Genomic DNA, 21,970 nt, shown 5'->3' with positions numbered 1-21,970 from the left:
GGGAAGATCCCCTGGAAAAGGAAATGACAACCCACTCCAGGATTCTTGCCTGGAAATCCCACGGACAGAGGAGCCTGGCGGGCTTCAGTCCATGGGGCCACAAAGAGTTATCGACTAAACAACAATAACAAGTGTTTTCCTTAATGAGTAAAAGGCAAATTATAGTTTAGAATTAGAATCTATTAGATTCAACCTCATTTCCTCTTGTTTCCTAGAGTTTTAAAGGTTTCTCTTAAGCCCCAAAGACAAGTTCTTCAGGCAAACATTTGTTTAGCATCAGTCTTACATTTCCACAGTCACTGCTGTTTGGAGGGTTATAAATGAATAACAGAATTCTGCCAGTCACTTAGGCTCAAGACAATTGCTTCTTTTCTGTTGAAGCATTTTTTCATTCATTCACACTCGGAATGAATGAAAGCTTGAATGCGCGTCTAAAGGAAGGGAGCTGTCGTTTTTCTGGTTAAACCTCAGCCAAGACTGCACAAGTTTAAGGTGACATATAGAGACGGAATAGAATAAGAAGAATCAACATATGCACGTTGTTTTAAAATTTTATTTGCTTATTTAAAAAAAGGTTGGAAATAGGTTTGCAAAAACATATCTGCATGTACAAAGTAATCCATGCAGTTGAGGAGGGCAAGCTCTGGAACATACTGCTGACCAACTGTTCATCAAAACTGGAACTCTTTGTATCAGAGTCGGTGGGGAGTCATCAGGTTACATGTCAAAAGCCACTGAAAAGAGCCGAATCTAGCGTCACAGTCGCCAGATTCAGAAAGGCCATATTCTAACGCATATTCTTGGACACCAGTGAAGCTGGCCACCAAGTGATCTCAGAGTTAGAGGGATTAATTAAGCGAGAGGTAGTTTCTCCAAGCATGTCCCTTTTCCTCTTTTCACCAAGGTCATTCCTAGAGGGGATAAGGATAAATGACATCATCTTTGAATCCCTTTGAATTCCTGTTCTGGGGCCCCGTTTCCCTCAAATACAGACATTTCTGTCTTGTTGCATTTTAGGACTCGCGATCACCCAACGCAGAAAGGATTCCAGAATTCAACGTTAGGGCCAGTCTTTCTCTGAGGACACCATTAAAGCAACAAGCAGGAATCAGTCCTGTGGTGTACAGATTAAGGAGTTTCTTTTTAACACACTTTTCTGTTAATATAACAATCACATTAACGGTGTCCAAACAGGAGACGCAGGCTGGTGCAACAAGCCCCCAAGGAAGCATACAAACCACAGGGTCAGTCGCCTCACGCGCCTTTGCGGTCAGGCCTCTGAGCTCCGCGGAGACTGTCAGATCCCTGAGCCCCACAGCTCCAAGGCCTCCAGCTCGTCCTGGACAGGGGTGAACTCTGGCTGGTCAGGATGGGGAGCTAGAGGGGAGAGTGGGGTGGGGGCTTGTAGAGCCCAGGAGCCGCAGATTGCCGCCCTCCCCTCCTGTGGATCCGCAGAGGCATAGGTTTGGTCTAGAGTACAGAGATATCCTGCTTGGGTAGAAAGTGAGAGCGCCCTGAATCCACGGGGCGGTGCGCACCTTTTCCAGGAGGTTTCAGATGGTTAGTAAAGGAAGGGTCAGGCACACCGCAGGAATGCTTGGCCAAACTGCTTAAATATGACATGTTTTATTTACAAAAGAAAACCCGAATATCAGCAGGGTGACGAAAGAAAAATAAATTTTAAAAACCAACCTCATGTTAGAAGTCCAACACCAGGGGACAGGAGGCAGAGGGGCGTGATCAGAGGAGAAACAGACAGCAGGGGGGCCAGGAAGAAAGACACCCAGCGACGTGTGTGAGGCGGGACGAGGAGAAGGCGCCTTGCAGTGGCTACTCCTGGGCTCCACCTGGGGAGGTCTGGGGTAACTCTCGGCTGCTAGACTTACTCCTTCACCCAGGCTGATACGGAGCAGTCAGTTTTTATGACAACTGACTAATGACTTGGTTATATTCCAGTCTTATCGTAGGTTAAGTGTTTGGAGCAGGGAGGGCAGGAGAAGAGAGGGTGGGCAGGCGGAGGGGAGCAGGCGGGCAGGGGAGAGGAGTGCCCGTGGTCAGGGGCCGGGCTGGGTGGTCGGGGTCAGCAGGACAGTTCTGTGTCTGCAGCCAATTGCCCAGGCCAGTGGAATAGAGAGGAAGAGTTCCGTGTCAGTGCTGGAAATCATCGTAAGGGACCAGATCTTAACGAGAGACAGGGAAGTTTGAGAGAATGGGGAGGGAAGAGACGAACAGAGAAAAACACATCAGCAAAACTCTGACCAGTCCCTCTGGGAAAAAGGTTAAACTTCTTCTAAAGCAGAAAATTTCAGTTCATGGGCTAATAGGTTTATTGCCCCAAAGCAATTTCTGAACCTCTCTCCTGATGCTTCCAAGAGTGACTGTGTTAGAAAATGCCCCGTTATACACCCTCTAGCATGGAGACCACAGATGCTTTTAGGAAGCACAATTTTTTCAGGATCTCAGTCTGGTCGTTAATAAGAGGCAAGGACAGTGTGGCCACTTTTGCTTCTTAAAATAATCCCTGGTCATTTAAAATGCATGTGGTAGGGAGGATGTCACCCAACAGAATCTCCGGGTCTCTCCTAACCATGGGGAAGCCCTGAGGTTTAGGTGTCCCCAAAGCAAGAGTAAAATCTCATAGGACATCATGGCCACGTCACAGAAGTAACACAGAGAGGCCCCGAAGAATTTTCAGGTGTGTCCCTCAGTGATCAATAGGAGGTCAGAGGCCATCTGGAAGCGAGGAAGACGTAGGTGTGGCACTAATTCAAATCTCCCCTTAAGAGGTAGCCTCTGTCTTAACTTGCACTTCACAGGAGAGGCCTCTGGACAATTAATTTCAAAGGTAGTAAGCAATTCCAGCTTTGCTTCCTGCTCAAAATAGGTTTGCTTTTCAGAGGTCCCTCCCACCATTATGGTACTAAGACAGTAAGATTTGCTCAAAGCCCACGAAGGGCTGACACTTACCGCCCACGCCGTAGGCAGAACACGAAGAAGGGTCGCAGTATCCAGGCTGGCCAGATGGACCCTGTGGTCCAGGGACCCCCAAGTGGCCTGGTGGACCCCTTGGTCCAGGAGAGCCGGGGGGCCCCGGGCTTCCTGGTCGACTCTCCCCAGAAGGCCCTAAGGAGTGTCCACCAATGAAAACAGTTGGTCTCTTATCATCACAGGGTGAGGTTTCAGACCACCAATAAATAAACTAACTCTTACAAGAAGCCATCTTACACGTTGTGACAGCTAGGGTGGTCTGCCTCTTTCTACTCAATGAGTTCTATTCTTGAACTAGACTTCCTGGACAGAGGATCACACTGCAATCACACGTCCTCCCGGAGGTCAATGCTTTCAGTCAACGCAGGAAACTGGAAAGCAGAATGCATTCTTGTCCCTCACCTGTTGAGTATTAAGGGGGAGGAGCAGACCGCCCCGACCTCGTGACCTTCACGGAGCCTCCGTCTCCCAGTGCAGGCCCCTGCAGATCCAGCATGGGGCACGCGCACACACACACGTTTCCACACACAGAAGCACACCGACCCCAGCCTGGCAACCCCTGCTGGCTTATGGCCCCAGATGGCTGAAATAAATTGTTCTGCGTTTGAAAGAAATTATACTGCAGGGGAAAAATGAAAATTCTGAAATTGGACCCAATAGATGAATCCGAAATTCCTTTAGGGTAGCTTGTGTCAATTGAGAACTTAACACTGAATGAAAGTGAAAGGGCGACTGAAATTCCTGTGAATTTTAGGAGTACGTCAGCCTGGGCTTTTTCTGGCTCACGTGTTTGTTTTGTTCTAGACCTGGATTTCAACAGTGTTTCAAAGGCCTTTTTCAACTAGAAATGAATCTCTTCAAACAGAACCAAAATGAAAATCAGGAACAGGTATCACCCTGTATTTTAAAAGTGTTGCGAATCTCTGGTGAGCTCAGCTCCATTCAGCTAACATTCACCAAGCATGCACTCCGCATAAGGCATGCTCGAGAACAGTTCCTCATACAATCTCTAACAACAGGAGTATCTATACTCAGAGCTGACCTATTACACTAGGAATCTCTCCTACAAAAAGCATTTCCCCAAATCACCCATAGGTTGGCAAGAAAAACCGGTAAGTCACTAGATCCAATATGCTTAAGACTGGGACTGTAAATACCAGTAGGACTGAAAACTTATAATTCTAATAAACAAGCATGGCCATCTGGAGGCCGTCCTAAAAGCATATAGTAAGATTCACAAAACTCGAAGCTTGCACAAGCCCCATGGAGTGAGGTGGTCATAATGGCAGAAACTGTGAGCGCTCGCCACACAGCCACGCGTCCCCCTGGATTTGCGCCTCCCCTGCAGTTTGGTTGGGGCTGTGACTAGTCCCAGCCCATGGAATATAACCGGAAGGGACATCCGTCATCCTCCATTCAAGAAGCTGATCTTTCTCCTCAAGGCCCTTTGCTCTAAAATGAGGAGAAAGTCAGCCTACCCACATCAAACTTTGGGTACGTGTCAGTCCATGAAGCATTTGGGGATTGATTCATTAGTGAAGCATCGCCTAGCCCCAGCCTGACCCTGCAAACAGTGAGATCCCAGCACATGCTGCACCTCTGGGCCTGGTGTATGGGACACTTGTTACCAACACACTGGCCTTCCCATGAAAGGAATGGGAAACACAGCTGCTCCGGTTGGCCATGTGGATGTAACATAGAAACATGGATGTAACATTGAAACATGGATGTAACATGGAAACGTGGCCGCTCTGGTTGGCCACATGGATGTAACATGGAAACATGGATGTAACATGGAAACACAGCAGCTCCAGTCGGCCACAAAGATGTAATATGGAAACATGAATGTAACATGGAAACATGGATGTAACATGGAAACATGGATGTAACATGGAAACACAGCCACTCCGGTCGGCCACATGGATGTAACATGGTCACCTGCCTTGCCTGCAATGTCAAGGGAATATGAAGACTTGGGGTTTCCATCCTGCAGTTTGCCATTGGGTAGGAAGACTTACCTGCTGGCCCAGGGGGGCCTCTGGGACCTTGAGTTCCAATGCCTGGATTTCCTTTCTCTCCCTTCACACCAGTTAAACCTAGTTTTTTTTAAAAAAAAAAAAAAAAGGAAAAGAAAAGAAAATTCTCTTTAAATGAAATCTGGGTAGTTCTGCTTTTCCTGGGTTTCACAAGGATCTCTCTGATGAGGACACAATGACGGCTGATTTGGGGTTATGTTACCACAGGACTTTTTAAATTGAATCCTGACACTGGTGCCTTTTGCACAACCACATACAGAGGGCTGGCTCTGTGTCTGTGTGTGCCGTCTGTGTTTGTAACACTGCGAGTTTACCGTCTTCCCGCCGCTGAGGTGGCCAGCCCGCTAGGATCTGGCCGGCGTTTTGCACACATGGGCCATCGGACAGATGCGGCTGGCACTCCACAAGGAGCACAATAGAAATAACCGGTGGACATGTCTAACATTTTCCTTTGGGTCCACCCTGTAAAGCATCTGCAAAAGGCATGAATTATAATTAGGCAGCAAAGCTCTAAAGAGCGCGAGTTTCCATTAAAAACTTGGAAGGTTCAGGGAAAGCCTGTGTTTGATTTGGCTGATTCAGCTCCATAAAGATCTAAACCTATTCATGTTTCTTTTCCACTGAACAAACCTCTTCTTCCAAGTAATTTACGGTGCTATTAACAAACTATACATTTTCACAGGCAGAAAAACAAAGAAACGCACACGCTGACACCTCATCATCCCAACAGGTCCTAACACAAGACTGCTGGACAGGCGACAAGGGCGCGGCGAGACCCAGCCCAGCATGGAGGGCTGTGGCAGACCGGGGTCCGGGTTGCGTGGCTCGCAGCGCAGAAAGGCTTTAGTGCCTGTTTTCACATGTACAACAACACTTTGAGTTAACAGGATGCGGAACTACACCTCTTTGTTGCGAAGAAACTATGTGTGAGTTGGGAAAGCCCATGAGGGAACGCACATAAAAGAAAACAATCAAATTGATAGGCAGCGGCATGCGACTGGTCTAAAGTATTTAAAATCACAAATAACTTTTTTTCCCTTCTAAGTGCAAGGCATACTTACTGTAGAGAAAATAGAAGACCCAAAAAGCAATGATTCCAATCCTAGAAAATAATCACTTTTGACATCTTGGTTTGTAACTTCCAGAAAGAGAGGTATCGATGCGGTATTTGCTCTGGGGTGGCAGCTTCTCTACACTGCACAGAAGGGGCTGGCCTCTGGAGTCTGCTGTGCTCCTAGCGGCCTCTTTCTGGGGTCAAGGCATGCGTGTCACCCTTTAGGAAAGTTCTTCCCCCCGTTACCGGTCCTCGGGCTGCTCCAGCCGCAGGGAGGCTGCCCTAACATGCGTGTGTGCTGCGCGCAGCCTCGGTGGCACTTTCTGAGCCCACCAGAGACCAGGGCTACAAGGAGAGGGCGGGGCGCTGACCGCTGAGCACCGCCCTCCTGCTCCAGGCCTAACTGCTGTCCTAGGAGCAGACAGGAAGAGAGTGATTTCTCAAAAGTAAAACTGCATCGCATCTGAATTGAAAAAGCATATCATTTACAACACTTAACGCTCCACTGTTAAATTCAGTTGTTCAGAAAACCATCCTGAGTCTGCTGGTTGTTATTTGTAGCTACTAGCTTGGCTAACTGGGTAATAGTTGGAGTGGGTACTATTTTTAATTAGAGGGAGATGCTTCCTTGCTTGACAGTTGTGCCCTAACACGCATCGGAGAATTCAGCAGAAACCGCCTCTTCTGTGAGAATTGGAACCACCTTCCCCACAGGGACACACTCACTTTTAAAGAATTAGAACTCGAGAAAGGACACCGATGACTAACGGCAGGCTGCATGACTAACGGCACGGTGACTCAGGCCTCCCGTGACCTTACGGTACCCACGGATCAACGCTAAGGAGAGGCTCCTCGGGGACACCGCGTAAGAGGAAGACACAGGCGATTCGGCCGAAGAGGACATTCAGGAAAGAGTCCCTGCGAAGACACCCCTGATAGCAGCTTCCTGACGGACTCTGTCCTCACTCACAAAGAAAGCAGAAGGCAGGGCCCCTGTGGAGCAGAGAGTCTGGTTCTTTTAATTTTCTACTTACGCAGAGAACGAGAAGTGGCATTTGATATTATCCACAACGCAACTCAAAGTAGGAGAAGAAGGTCCTCGAAAGAATGTTCCAGCCCCCCAAGATGCCTCAGGGCCTCCCTGGTGGCTCAGCTGGTAAAGAATCTGCCTGCAGCGCAGGAGACCTGGGCTCGATCCCTGGGTCAGGAAGATCCCCTGGAGAAGGAAATGGCAACCCACTCCAGTATTCTTGCCTGAGAAATCCCATGGACCCAAGAGCCTGGAGGGCTACAGTCCACAGACTCACAAGTCAGACACGACTCAGTAACTAAACCACCAGATGCCTTAAAAGAAAAAAAAAGGGGCGGGGGGGGGGGGGAGACTGTAAGGATATAGTTACATATTAACAGAATTTTAGATTTCATTATCCTTGAAGTTATGAAATGTTCCAGCTACATATAGGCTAATATATCATCTGCTAATATTTGCCTATGTCTTCACTTGTGTTTCTCAGACTGACGGGATACTCATGAAGCTGAACTTGGTTGTAAATCTTTTCGGGGGGATGAAAAAGCCATGTGAAACATCCTTATGTAAGCAGCCAAGTGAGGACTGAGATTGAAGGCTACGTTCAGCGACCGCAGATCTCTGAAAAGAGAGCAGGAAACACTTTTTGTGAAAGGAGTTTTCGGGGCGGATCACTGTTAAAGTCTTTATCAAATGTGTTACAGCATCATTCCTGTTTTATGTTCTGTCTTTTCGGCCACGAGGCATGCGGGATCTCAGCTCCCGGAGCAGGGGTCGAACGTGCACCCCTGCCTTGGGATGGGCAGTCTCAACCACTGACCACAGCCAGTCCCTGGGTGTCTTTGATAAGCCTGGTATGCTGTAATCAAAAGAAAGGAAGTCAAGTGTTCCCAAATGTCAACCAGCAACTGTTCCTGAGACAGCACAGAAGTCTATAGACTGAGTGCCTGCCTGCAGCCACCGCCCACAATAGGGGCTCCCTCGTGCATCTCTCTGGTGAGGGTCCAAGGTGGGGCCACTTGGCACCGAGAGGGGGTCTCCAGAGCTAAGTGCCAGCACCCTGTCCACGAAGACAGGGGGACCCCCGAGGCCACAGCTTACTCCCCGGCCATCTCCACAAATACTTCTCATTCTTCAAGACTCAATTCACCCCTCTCTACAGCTGTAACGGGCAGAAGCACAACAAGTCCAAAGGCAAGGATTCTCCACTCCACTCGTGGCCGTGTCCCCAGCATTTCCAGGTGGCGGTGGTTTATTGCTGAGTCGTGTCTCTTTGCGACCCCACGGACTGTCCATGGGATTTCCCGGGCAAGAATACTGGGGCGGGTTGCCATTTCCTTCTCCAGGGGATTTTCCCAACCCAGGGATCGAACCAGGGTCTCCGGCACTGCAGGCAGATTCTTTACCAGCTGAGTCACCAGGGAAGCCTCTAAATATGGAATACTTCACGAACTTACGGTGCCTTCCAAACAGCACGTAACTAACAGTTATTTCCTGAATGCACAGATGGATGGTGGTGTGCTTCCTTATCATCTGCGCCTCCCTTGGCTCTGATCCCATCGCATTGCTTATTTTTACGTTCATCCGGCCTGGAACCAAGAGCCTGCTGAGTGCAGGGATCGCGCCTTATTTATTGCTCCAGCGTCAGATCCAAGCTCTCACATAGTAGGTGGTCCAGCAAACACTGGAAGAATAACGGGATGACTGCATGTCTACACAGCACGCAGCTGATGGTTAAGAGCAGGCACGACCTTTGAAGGATCAACACACAGAATCTCTTAGGCTGGAAGCCTGCTTTTACTTCCACACGCGCGGCTTTTGTGAAAACTGTTTTTTCCTAACAAGTTCCTTATGTGGCCATATCAGCTACTGGCGTCATGTAGAGATGAATATCATGGAGCCCAATCAAACTGCAGTTTCTGTCATTTTTTTAAAAAATGAGCATAGCTGATAGAAATGAAGACCTAACTTTCCAAAAATCCGATTTGAGCTAAGACTAAAATATCCTTAGTTTTCTGTGGAGTTACCAAAAATAATTAGAATAGAGTCTTTTCTATTATTTATTCATTCTTCCTTTTTCCCTTTTTTTAATGAGAATTTTTACGATCTACTCTCTTAGATCTTGCTCTCATTAAAAAATTTAAGATCTTATTCTTGTATTTCTTTCTTTTTAAAAGAAAATCTTTACAAGTTAAAAAAAAAACTTTAAAAATAGACTTTACTCTTTTAGAGCAGTCAGGTTCACAAGCAATACTGAAGAGAAAGTAGAGGCTTCCCGCACCCCCTCCCCTGCACTGCCTGGCCTCCATCACCATCGACATCCCTCCCTGGATGGCTGTCATTCTTTCTTTAAAAGTCTCATTGCGGGATCTCCCTGGCGGTCCAGTGGCTAAGACTCCATGCTCCCAATGCAGGAGGCCAGAGTTCAATACCTAGCTCGATATCAGGGAACTAGATCCCACAAGCTGCATCCCAGACCCGGTACAGCCAAATAAACTAGATAATATTCTTTAAAAGTCTCATTAGCAACCACATCACGGCTCGCTGAGCCCGCCTCCCCACTAACCGAAGACCAGCCCTCCGATGTTTTCTTTGCTAAAGCATCCGTGTTCATTTGTCTGCAGCAGGCCTCAGCTGCTGCTCAGTGTGCAACCCGTTCCCTGACCAGGGAGGGACCTGGGCCCCCTGCTCTGGGAGCGCGATCACCAGGGAGGTCCCTCCAGTGTTTTCTTCTATGGATGTACGAAGGCAGAGACCTGCTTGTTTCCGTTCATCCTTGTATCCCTAGTACCAGACACAGACCAGGCACTCGGGAAGTATCTGCCAAACAAAGGGACGGAGGAAAGGAGCACAGAGCCTGACTGCGGACAATCGGCACGCCACCTGTGCCGACACGCGGCCTCCCAGGTTTTGGATCTAAATGCTTTACACGTATAAACTCACTGTGTCTTCCCAAGAACCACGATGATGGGCAGTACTCAACCTGAAAAGCGGGCTGTGATTCAGACAGGTTAAGCGACTTGCCTTTAATAAGAGCCGCAGTTTGAACACAGGCCGGGTGATGCCGGAGCCTAGACACAGAGCTGTAGCACTCCCCGCCGCTCCACCCCAAGCTGGCTTCCGAGGCTGCCCGTGTCTTGCTTGCTGCTATCACGGCTCCTTGAGCTGCCTGCCCAACCAAGCTGCACGTTTTCTCCAGCTCCACACTCAGCAATCAGTCCTGTGGTTATCACATCTCCTCAGCTCATCTCCCCTGGTTTGCACTCTTGCCTTCTGCTCTGAGCAAGACTCGGGGTTGATTTTCAGAAGATTTATCTTGTTCACTCTGATGACTTGCCCAGGGTCTGGCCTTTGGTTATCAGCTTCCTGTTTTCTTTGGCCTGTTGACCTCCAAGTGGGGAGAGCCGACTCATTTCTCCGGTGCCCTGAGCGCAGCAAGCACTCAGGCTGGAGTCTCAAGGCACTCCCCGGAGCAGTCATTCATTCCCTCCTCATCCCAGCTGTTCGGAGCGACTCTCAGAATTTATGCCCAGGCAGATATGCAAGGCCTGGGTAATGCTTTCATTGTAATTCTACCAAGAAGCCACAGAAAATGTAAGACAAGGCTTCAGCTGTGTTATTATATTGTCTGTTGCCTGGGAAATGGCTGGCAATACATTCCAAGTAGAGTTAATTTTTCATTCAGTGTATGCTTGAATGCCTGCTAGGTACAAGGTCCTGGAACAAATACCTCATTACAAGATGGCAGATTAATTGGACTCAATCCAACAAGCATTTTATGCCCTTTTCCAGGCTTTGTTCTTTTTACGTTTGGGCTGTAGGATTAGTACCAGCACGTAGAGCTCCAAGTTTTGTGCTTCAGTGGCCAAGACTAGAACATAAATATTTTTGTTTTTCTTGTTTTTGAGCTGCAAGGCAAGGTTTGTGGGATCTTCATTCCCTGACCAGGGATTGAACCTGTGCCCCATGCAGCAGAAGCACAGAATCCTAACTGCTGGACCTCCAGGCACGTCCTCAGATTGGTTTTAAATGTAAACAATCTTTGCAAACCATTGCTAAGAGTCCACCTCTCTACAGCCTTCTCCTTTAAACAACTGGTCATGTAGCATGCCTCTATAATTCGGGATCCAGCAGGGACCATTCCCTCAGGAAGAGGGAACCTGGTGCAGAGATTTGGTTACATGGGTGAGAGAAGGGCTGAGAAGCCAAATAGAGATGAGGAGGCAACCCACACCCCGGCAGCAGCAGGAAGCAACTATGGCCGCCAGGCATGCAGGGACAAGGAGAGGAAGGGTGTGCCTGGTGTGCCCGGAGCCCAATGCCTGGGCCTTCTGGAAGGGTCTGGAAAGAGAGAGACAGGGGTCCAGTGGAAGCAGGAGCCACACAGGGGCTTGGCCACAGCCGGGGCGGCTGAGGAGGCCGGTTGGGGTGAGGGAGGAACAGCCTGACTTCTCTCCTCATCAGACCCTCGGCCCTAGCCCATGGCTCCCACTGGTTGAACCCGGCCAGGAGCAGAGCTCAAGGCAGCCTGGGAACAGAAAGACACGCAGCCACAGGAGGGAGGAGGGGCGAGGGGACAGCGGACCTCGAGCCCCCAGCTCATCAGCAACCCGACTGCACCTTGCTGCTTGCAGCCGGAGGGCAGGGAGGGGCAGGCGCCACACAGCAGGAAGCCTGGGGCTCTGTCCACTCGGCCGAGCCCCTGGGGTTACGGCCTCCTGGGTCCTAACAGGAAATGCCGGCCTATCACTTTCAGCTCCAAGGTTTGCATTGCTCTTCTTCAAACGCCATCATATCATGTCCAGCACTGATGGCTGGAAAAAGGATGGATGATTCAAACGTAGCAGAAAAACGAGCCAATTGCTGCAGTTTTAAAAAATGGGTATTATAGGTTCTGCATGAATACTCAGCTGGCTGGTGATATTCAAATAGGTGTTCAAGTTAGAGCGCGGTCTGGTCTTCGTCCTCACAGAACCGAAGAGCAGCGTGATGCTCCCCACTCTGGGGAAGGAGGGGGTCGCGTCAGGGTGCTGGGACAAGGCCCAGGTCTCACAGAGCTCAAAACAAAGCGCATTACGGCCAACAGCCCTCACCAATAAGCGGGACAAGTCACTACTGAGATGGACACAGCGTATGTCTGTGGTCCGCATCATGTTTTTCCAAGCTAGCAACAAGTTCAGAAAAGTCAGATTACTCTGCTACACACACACACACACACACACACACACACACACACACACACACACACACACACACACACACACACACCCTCCCCTGGTGGCTCCGCTGGTAAAGAATCCACCTGCAATGCAGGAGACCCGGGTTTGGTCCCTGGGTGGGGAAGATCCCCTGGAGAAGGAAATGGCAGCCACTCTAGGGTTCTTGCCTGGAGGATCCCGCGGACAGAGGAGCCTGGAGGGCTACAGTCCACAGGGTCCCAAAGGATTGGACACGGCTGAGCCACTAACACACATACACAGAGTGATTTCACGTCGAAGTTGAATTTAGAACCAAGAGAATGGAGGCGGCTAATGAGGACATCTCCTCTATGCGTGTTTTCACCTAGCTACACAAATGCCTTCTGTTACACTTATTTATTACAATGTATTTACTGCTTTTAAAGCTGTGCCAAAAATTCTCTGAAAATGGTTTATCATAGCTAATATAAACAGCTTTAGTTTTTATCACATAAACTAAAACTTGTTATTATTTCATTTCACTTGCTTATGCTCAGGGCCAGAAATTTAGAAAATGCCAAAGTACCTTCCCACATTTGAAAGAAAGGGGGTGGGGGAAGGAAATCGGGTGGATGCCGTCAAGATGTACAAACTTACAGCTATAGATAGGTGAGCACTAGGGAAGGAAGGCACGACATGGTAGAGACATTAATGTTATCAAGGGAGTGAATCTTAAGAGTATTTTCACAAGAAAAAAACCCATTTTTTCCTGATTCTTTAATTTTGTATCTATGCAACAGGATGGATGTCATCAAGCTTATCACGGCCCTGTTTCCTGATGTAGCTGAGCCAAACCATTGTGCTAAACTCACACAGTGCTGTGTGCTAGTTAAATCTCAATACAACTGGAAGAAAAAAGGAAAACAATGATAAAAAAATAAAGGAAAGATAAAATAGCCCGTGGGAATCTGCTGTATGACTCAAGGAACTCAAGCTGGGCTCTGTGACAACCTAGAGCAGTGGGATGGGGCGGGAGGTGGGCGGAGACTCAGGAAGGGGCGTATATGTACTTACAGCTGATCCGTGTTGATGCTTGGCAGAAACCCACAGAGAATTGTAATTATCCCTCAACAAAAATAAAGAAGAGAAAGTCTCTCCTCTCTCTAGATTGTCTGTGTGCAATACAGGCAGAAGGTCTTTTGACCTTTGACCACAGATATCTAAATTAGACGCTCACATTTGGGCTCTGAAATACCCAGTGCAATTTCTATTATATATGCAATAGGAAATGCATATTAGATATATCCAGTATAACCGAAATTTCTACTTAAAAATTTTACCCTGCTGTTCTGGCTAAAATTACATGATGATGACTTGAGAGAATGCTGACACTGTCAACTTGGCAGTGACTGGCTATTAATAGGATGTCTTTGGATGGATGGACCAGAACGGCGCGGGCTTCTGCTTTGCTCATGAGTCTTGGGTTGAGTGAGGAACGGCAGCTAAAAAGCTAAGCACGTGGTAATTAGCACCATAAATCACTTATGAGTCACAACGTAACTGCTGGGTGTCAGGCATTACGAGGCATAAACGGAAAGCAGACGCCAAATCTGGTTAGTGGGGAGCACACAGTCTCATCAGTGAAATAACAGAAGCAAAGCCAATCAGAGACAATTCAAGAAAACGTATTCAACTTGGGCGCTACGTGATATATTCACACGGTAACGAGGTAGGAATCAGCCGTTGCTTCGCGTGTCAAATATTCGTTCAGGCTCCTTGGGAAGGTGTGTAGAGGAAAAGCATGGTCCCATTCAAGGAAACCAGAGTCCGGTGGGAAGACAGACGAGAACGCCGACAATCACAGCACAGAGTGAGACGAATCACAGTACAGAGACAGCTGGGAGGCAGGCGTGCGTCTGGGGCCGGGGGCACCGAGGGGAGGCCCTGGCCCGCTTCAGTGGGGGTACCGCAGGCGTGGCCAACACACTGGGCAGCCCGCCCGCCCTGGGGAGGAGGAGCGGTCCGGCAGGGCTGGCCGTTGAGACGCGTTTCGAAGTTTGAGCCTGAATAAACCAGAGGAAGGGAGTTCTGCGGAGCCGGAAGAACATGTGAAACCCACGAAAGGTGTGAGGACGGGGCGGCGCAGGAGTCAGCACGAGGCCAGAAAGGAGCAGGCATGGACGAGACCGTGGCGGGCAGGGGCGGCGGCTGGGCTCCCCCACGAGAACTGCACGTCCGACTCCCCGCAGAGGACTTCCCCGCTCCTGGGATCTGGGCTCGGCCGTGTGACTTGCTTTGCCCAGTGGAGTATCAGTGGCCGCGATGTGAACAAAGGCTTGAAATACGACAGGCGGGTGGGTCAGCCTATTGATGTCTGTCGCTGCCGTAAGGAGAACATACTCTGGAGTCACTGCCCCTCCAGCCAGGACCCCAGCACAGAGGAGCTGCCCTGTCTCCCACCGGCATGTGGTGGGAGATAAACGTATTGTGTGTTACTGAGATTTTTGTGTTTGGTTTTGCAGCAAAAGCTGACTGATACTGAGAGCCCTGAGCAGCTCCTTTTGGCTAGAACAAAGGGTACCGACTTGAAGAGCAGCTGGTGGGGAAATATGACATAGGACTACACAAAAATATCCTACTGAGAAGGCGTTAACATTGGGCAGTATTCCAGCATTGCCCAAGACAAGGACTGAAATCCAGTGCAAGACTCTGCCACAACTTATTACACAGACCTTCCAATTAAGGATTCCAAAACAAATTTAAGCTACAGAAACAACCGTATCAGCTTCCACGGCAAAAAGAAGATAACATACCAGCTACAGGTTTTCTGTTATTGTAACAGTCATAACACAATAGTACAAAGCTAGGGACACAGTTGAATGATGACTATGACTTGTCAGTGACTTCTAAAGTACCTCTTTGTGTTTGACTGGAAATCGATTTTATCCTAACTACAGTTAATTCCAGAAACAGATACCCAAAAAAGTGTTAGTCTACAAAAAGAATTTTCCAATAGGTGCTACTCTTTCAAGGTGTTTAAATCTACATCTCGAATTTCGCTTTAAAAAGCCACATCTGGAATTTGAATGATTTAAAAGAGGTAGGAGAGAAAGACACCCATTTAAACGGTGAAAACAGGCAGACAGGGCGTGAGCCAGCCTTCACAAGAGTCCTGGAAGTCTGACTGCGTGGAAATCACTCTTACAGATGAGCGCATCACCCTGGTTACGCTGCAAGGGCAGAAAACCTGGGTTTAATCCAGAGGAGTGCGACTGAACGCATATTCTCCCATTCTGTACTGACTCTCCCTTCAGAAGGTACAGCTTCGTCCCCTTCTATTGAGCGGGGGCATGTCTCAGTGACTCTGTGCTAACAAGAGGATATGCAAAGAGCGACGCTGGGACTTCTCAGTCCATAACGGGCCCCGTGGCTGCCCCTGCTCTCTCTGGGAGCACTCGCTCTGAGGAAAGCAGCTGAGCCAACACCCGAGCGTCCCTGTGGAGACGCATCCTTCTCACGCAGATGTGCACAGAGAGGCCAGGGCGCGCCTGAGACCGCCGTCGTCCCGGGTGGGGTGAGCCAGCCACGTCAGCAGCAGGCCAGCCTGCCCCCGTGGAGCCTTCAGATGACCGTGCCCTGACTGACATCTCACCTGCAGCCCCACGAGAGACCCAGCCTTCGCAGGTGGCGCTAGGGGTACAGAACCCACCTGCCAATGCCGGAGACGCAGGAGACGTGGGTTCGATCCTTGGATCGGGAAGATCCCGTGGAGGAGGGCATGGCAGCCCACTCCAGTGTTCTTGCCTGGAGAATCCCATGGGCAGAGGAGCCCGGTGGGCTACAGTCCGTGGGGTCGCAAAGTCAGACATGACTGAGCGATTAAGCACGCACCAGAGACCCTGAGCCAGAAGCACCCGGCTAAACCAGCCCTGAAGCCCGACCATGAACTCCATGATTACACTTGCTTCCTTGTCTGAAGCTGCTAAGTCGTAATTGCTCACATTGTTCACAGCTTGTTTGTTCACAGTCACAGATCAGCACCTAGAGCTTCTCTCTGCAACCATGATAATGCAAGGGGGTACTTTGTAACAGGGGGGGAAAACCTACAAAATAAAACACGGTACAAAGATAAAAAGAAGAAGCATTCATTGCCAACACCTTAAGGTCACTAAACGTTAGGAAAACACAATCCATCAAACTTTCAGAGAAAGGTCTTGTTCCAGAGGACATTCAAATTGGACTTTACCAGATAATTAATGGGTGAGAAAAGAGAAAGCTCTACTTCTCTGGAATTCATCTCTCAGGAAATGAGAGGCAGAGGATGGAGAACGCCAGAGAGGGAGAAGGCAAACAGGCATTTCAGCAGATCTTCACCAGCAATGAAAAGATGGTGTCTCGTGCGACTGAGTGCCAACCATGATACAGTATCACAGGGAAGACTCGTGAATACTTAGGCATCAACCAGTAAATTATTATGAGAGCTCTCCCAGCCCTCTATCTTTCATCAAGTTGGTCCGTCCCATAAAGAAAATTTTTCCAGGAATAAAGCAGGATACAAGGGACATTAAGAAGTTTCACAGATGCTTACCACTGCGGCATTCCTGGCTCACAACTACTGTGCTTCATTTCTGAATCTGTGACCAAAGGTTTCTGCCAAAGACATCTTCTGTGCCAACAGCTCTTTTCAACAACAGGAATACTGAATGCAAGAACCCTGCTTCTCTCTCCCAGCTGCGAACCCTCGGGGCCTCTTTCTTCCTCTAGACCTCTCAGCACCGTGAATGCTCGGGAAGCTGGCACAGCGCAAGGGACTCGGCGTCAGCCTCGGCACGGGTGCGTCACCTCTCGCCCTGAAAGCCACTTCTGTGTCTTTGGAAGGCGGTGCCCCCGACTCGCGGCAGCCATGGATGGCTGGTACCTTCTCTGCCGGTGTCTGCTGGCGGAGCTCAGCTGTGTTTCATCTTCTTCTCCCAGCTCCCTCCTCTCATTTTCTGAAACAAAGTCCATCTTTTTCCAAGTCAACCACAGAATCTGACTGATGAAAACTGACCTTTAAATCTTGTCTTTCTTTACATTCAGTCATTAGAGATTTGATCTTCTGTGGCAGAGAAAGCTCCAAGAGAGTCATTTCTGGACTTCAGAAGTCACTCAGGGATTTTATCCTCAAAGAACAATAACAAATCAACCTAGGGAGCCAACAGAGGGTAGAAACCACTCTGCACGCTCAGTCCCTTCACTCGTGTCCGACTCGTTGCAGCACCGCGGCAGGCAGCCCACCAGGCTCCTCTGTCCACAGGAGTCTCCAGGCAAGAACACTGGAGCGGGCTGCATGCCTCCTCCAGGGGATCCTCCTGACCCAGGGATCTGACCCACATCTCCTGTGTCTCCTGCACTGACAGGCAGACTTTTTACCGCTGAGCCACAAGAGAAGAAACCACCCCAGCATCAAGCTTTTATGGTGGAAATCACCCTCGTATTAGCCTTTAGACAAACGTGACATTTTCTCTTGATTAAGGGTAATGTTCCAATATTGATATTTTTGGTCCTCAGTAATAATATTGGAATGACTAGAGCACTTTTACATCCAGAAGACAGAGCAGGTATAAAGTGCTAGCGAAATTTATAGAAACCAATCAGTTCCAGCAGGGCAGGTCTTTGCAGTGGATACCACCCGGTCATTTCCCATAAACTTTTTTTCAGGTGCTGGCATGGGGAAAGACACTGACCCCAAGAAGTAGGGAAAAAGACATGGTGAAAAATCAAGAGATGTGTTAACCAAGATGTGCCTGAAAAAGTAGGAGAAGGTGGTTTACGTTATTTGTGTAACGCCAGTGACGTGTCTGCGATCCCAGCAGAGCTTCCCTGTGAACACAGCAGAGACAGATGCAGAGACGCAGTCACGGATAAACCTCAGCTACATCGCCTGGAACTCGGAGCTGCTGCCTGGTAATAATCCTTAAACACAAGTACATTTCGACTCCTTCATTATGTTCCCAGTGTAGCTATGCTGGAAATTTGCATGTGGGGATAAACCTCCTGACAATCATTCACTCCCCTTTTCCTTCTTTATGTTACCCACTGGGGCACTCTGGTTTATTTTTTTAATTATGTGTGAAGGTAGGTTATATTTATTACCTATAACTTTCAGTTTAGAACACTAACAGAAATGCTACAAATTATTTGTTATAAATTAGGAGACATTATGTTTGCTAGGCTTAAGAATCAGGGCTTTACCAGTTTCAAATCCTTTCTCACCTCAGGACCTTTGCACGTGCTATCGCTATCTCTGCCTGGAATACCGGCTTCTGACTTTTTTCTTATTGTTATGGCAAACCCTAAATTTTCAGATCTTGGCTAAAACATCACTGATTCAATAGACTAAGCCAGAGTCCCCTCTTCCATGCTATAAGTAAGTAAGTAAGTGACGTCGCTCCGTCGTGTCTGACTCTTTGCGACCCCATGGACAGTAGCCTACCAGGCTTCCCCGTCCATGGGATTCTCCAGGCAAGAATACTGGAGTGGGTTGCCATTTCCTTCTAATAGAGCAGCCTATATTTTTTCATAACATATAACAGGTGAAATTGAGCTATTCATGTATTTTTTGTTTAAGGTCTGTCTCCATGCAAGGCACTTGAAAAGAAAAAGCTGACATGCAGTAGGCGCTCAGAAGGTGCTGGTTGGATGAATGAATAATCAGAAAGGCTAAACTGTAAGGTTAAGCACCCAAGATTCCACAGCTCCTCTGTGGCAAAGTTCGGATCCTAGCCTGTATGTGACTGACACCTCTAACTGTTGATACATTGTTTCCATCACCTTATTCAGTTTCCAGCTAAAGAGGCATCACACAGAGTGAGGAGAAAGCAGTTCTATTCTAAGATATTGGAAGCAAAACAAGATCAAATCACTTTGTCCCCGGTTTCTCCTATTTGCCCCCGGTTTCTCCTATTTGCCCCCAGGGTGAGATATGGCAGTAGAGGTCCACGTCCATCCATGCATCTCAGACTGCCAGATCTGTGCCCGATCTCCCTGTAGGTTACTCCCCTACTGAGCCTGTGCTAAAATCTAGAAGAAATGTCAAGTGCCAAAATGTATAACCATAAAAAAATGTCTTTATCATGTTCATATGCACCAAAAACAGTTCACCTGACCTCACTTCAAAGCTGGCATCTGCCGGGTCATGGAGGCCCCAAGGCTACCCAGACATGGCACAACAAGACGTGTAAGAAGCTTGCAAATCGCACAGCCACCAGCCACTAAGACACTCCGGTCAGCTAGCAGTTGACGTGCTGCGAAGTATGGATATTAGGAGCAATAATGAAACAGGGTTCACCAAACCCTGCACAGCTCGGGCCTCCTCTGGGAAACGCCCACTACACCGTGAATTCACAGGCGACGGCGGGCAGAGGGCACAAGCTCAGACAGTTATTCCGCAACCACACACAGGTGGACTTGAACTCAGGTCCCTGCTGTCCAGCGGGGGGCTTTTGTGACAACTGGCCATCTCACTCAGCCTCAGTTTCCCCACCCAAAACAGGGCTGGTACTGCTCTCATAAAGTCTTTATGAGCATTAATAACGTACTAGGCAACTGACGATTTATTAAGTGCTTGCCAAAGAAATGGCAGCACTGCTTCTCTCTTCTCTTTTCACACACACGGGTCCATTCTCCCCCAAACTCCCCACCCGTCCAGGCTGCCACACGGGAATGAGCGTAGCATTGCTTCTTATCAAAGTTTACAGTTTGTTTTACCCAAAGGAGACTGCGTATACGGGACACAGCACAATACTGGCAGATGCACCTGAGGCCTGACGAGCAAAAGCCGCAAATAGTATTACCTCGCACCCCGCCCCGCCAAGAGCCTTACGCAAACCTTGCATTCCGTAAATACTTGTTGATTTAGCGTACAAAGTAAACCAGCTATGAATTCCAGCTGTTATGGATACACAATCTAAAAGTGAAAAGCTTTAGCTGAAAGGTTCCTCTAATACATTTTGGAAAGCCATGGAAACTGAAGTAACTGCCTGAGACAGAAACCAGGAAATCCCCCCGTCCTTTTCAGGGAAAGAAAGAAACTAAATTTTGTGGACTCTAGACCAATGAATTTAACTGTTGTCTGGGTTTCTAGATGGTTCAAGATCCTAGTGAGGATGGTGACCATCTGAATACACGGAATAAGGACGTGAACAGGACAGTCATCTGGGAATGACATCCGGAGATCAGAATTAGACACTGAGTTCTTAGGAGGATCTAGTTAGAATCATACGAGGCTGTGAGTGGAGAGTGAGGCAGTCAGAACAGTCAGGGCTCAACTGTCACAGTTCAGGAACCAACAGAGGAAACTCAGAGCTGATCCGAACGCCTGCTGAATTCTGGAAGCCAGAATACAGAGCCATTTGCCTGGAGATGGAAATGCAGCAAGATTCTAGCCCACGGAGCAATCACCTTTCTTTGCCATAAGGCAACAATACAGTGTAAGCGAGGAGAGAAAGCAAGCGAGCAACGGGGCTGCCTCACGTTTGCTTCTGTGGTGCGAGTGGAGCCCTCCGGCTCTGGACACAGCAGCTAGCCGAGGCTCAGTCGGAGTGTTCTGGGCTTCCCTGGTATCTCAGTGGTAAAGAAGCTGCCTGCCAGTGCAAGAGACGCAGGCTCGATCCCTGGCTCAGGAAGATCCCCTGGAGAAGGGACTGGTGACCCACTCCAGTGTTCTTGCCTGTGAAACCCCATGGACAGAGGAGCCTGGCGGGCTGCAGTCCATGGGGTCGTAAAGGGGGCACGGCTGAGACTAAACCACCACACCCGCGGTTTCAGCTTTCGGTGAGCAGTGTGAGCTCCTCTGTCTAGAGACAGCTAGAGACGGTTCCACACAGCCTTAGGAACGTTAGCGGGTCGTCCGAAAACCTCCTTTGCTGTTCAAGTACCAGTAGAAATAAAAGGCATACTTTTCCTTTCACCAGGAGCTTTATTGAATGTGTCCACCGTTTTGTTCCACACCTTCTGCCATGTTTCAGGCAACTTCATGATTCCATCGTCCCAAAACTTTTTTTCATCTTTTTGAGCAAAGAATTGCTCCAGGTGCCTTTTACAGTCTTCCAGGGAACTGAAATTTTTTCCATTAACAGAATTTGGTAAAGACTGAAATAAATGGAAATCCAAAAGAGCAATGTCTGGTGAATACAGCGGATGGATCAGAACTTCCCAGCCAAGCTATGACGGCTTTCGCCTGGTCACCAAAGAGGCATGCAGTACTGTGTTATCCTGACAGACATTCTTGCCCAGCTCCAGGGGCTTTTGTTGAGTGCTGCTTTCCGTGGGTCTAATTGGGACCAGTACTTGTTGGAATTAATCCTTTGGTTTTCCAGAAGGAGCTCACGGTAGATTCCTTTCCAGTCCCACCATATACACAACACCATCTTTTTTGGATGAAAACCGGCCTTTGGTGTGGTTGGCAGTGGCTAGTTTCACTTGCCCCACAATTTCTTCTGTCTCATATTATTGTATTCATTTTTTATTGCCCATCATGATTTGTTTTAAAAATGGAACATTCTGACTATGTCTCGGTAGATAGTCTCATGCAGAGATAGGGCAAGAAGGCTTTCTCTTACTTACGTGGAACCCAACCATCAAAGTGATTAACATAACCAAGCTGATGCAAATGATTTTCAACCCTGATTTGGATATTTTGAGTGTA

The 21,970-nt window shown here is 48.5% G+C and overlaps 1 protein-coding gene across 8 annotated transcripts in view; it reads right to left on the bottom strand.

Moving 5' to 3' along the window:
- Positions 1-539: 539 nt before the first annotated feature.
- Positions 540-21,970, bottom strand: part of COL14A1 (collagen type XIV alpha 1 chain) — a 225,232-nt gene continuing 203,801 nt past the window's right edge. For 3 of the 8 annotated variants that reach the window (XM_042254547.1, XM_042254546.1, XM_042254548.2), the window contains exons 46-48: positions 5,007-5,084; positions 2,968-3,123; positions 540-1,377 (exon numbers count right to left, since the gene is read on the bottom strand). In XM_042254547.1, coding sequence (XP_042110481.1) covers positions 1,298-1,377; positions 2,968-3,123; positions 5,007-5,084 — 314 coding nt within the window. In that variant the 3' untranslated portion in view covers positions 540-1,297. Of the gene's footprint in view, positions 2,181-2,967; positions 3,124-5,006; positions 5,085-21,970 lie in introns of all 8 variants that reach the window. The other 5 variants (XM_060394000.1, XM_027973271.2, XM_060394001.1 and 2 more) reach the window with 3 other exon arrangements.

Source organism: Ovis aries, chromosome 9 (genome assembly GCF_016772045.2).
Source record: "Ovis aries strain OAR_USU_Benz2616 breed Rambouillet chromosome 9, ARS-UI_Ramb_v3.0, whole genome shotgun sequence".
In the NCBI taxonomy this organism is placed as follows: Eukaryota; Metazoa; Chordata; class Mammalia; order Artiodactyla; family Bovidae; genus Ovis; species Ovis aries.
This window is presented reverse-complemented; position numbering and strand designations above follow the sequence as displayed.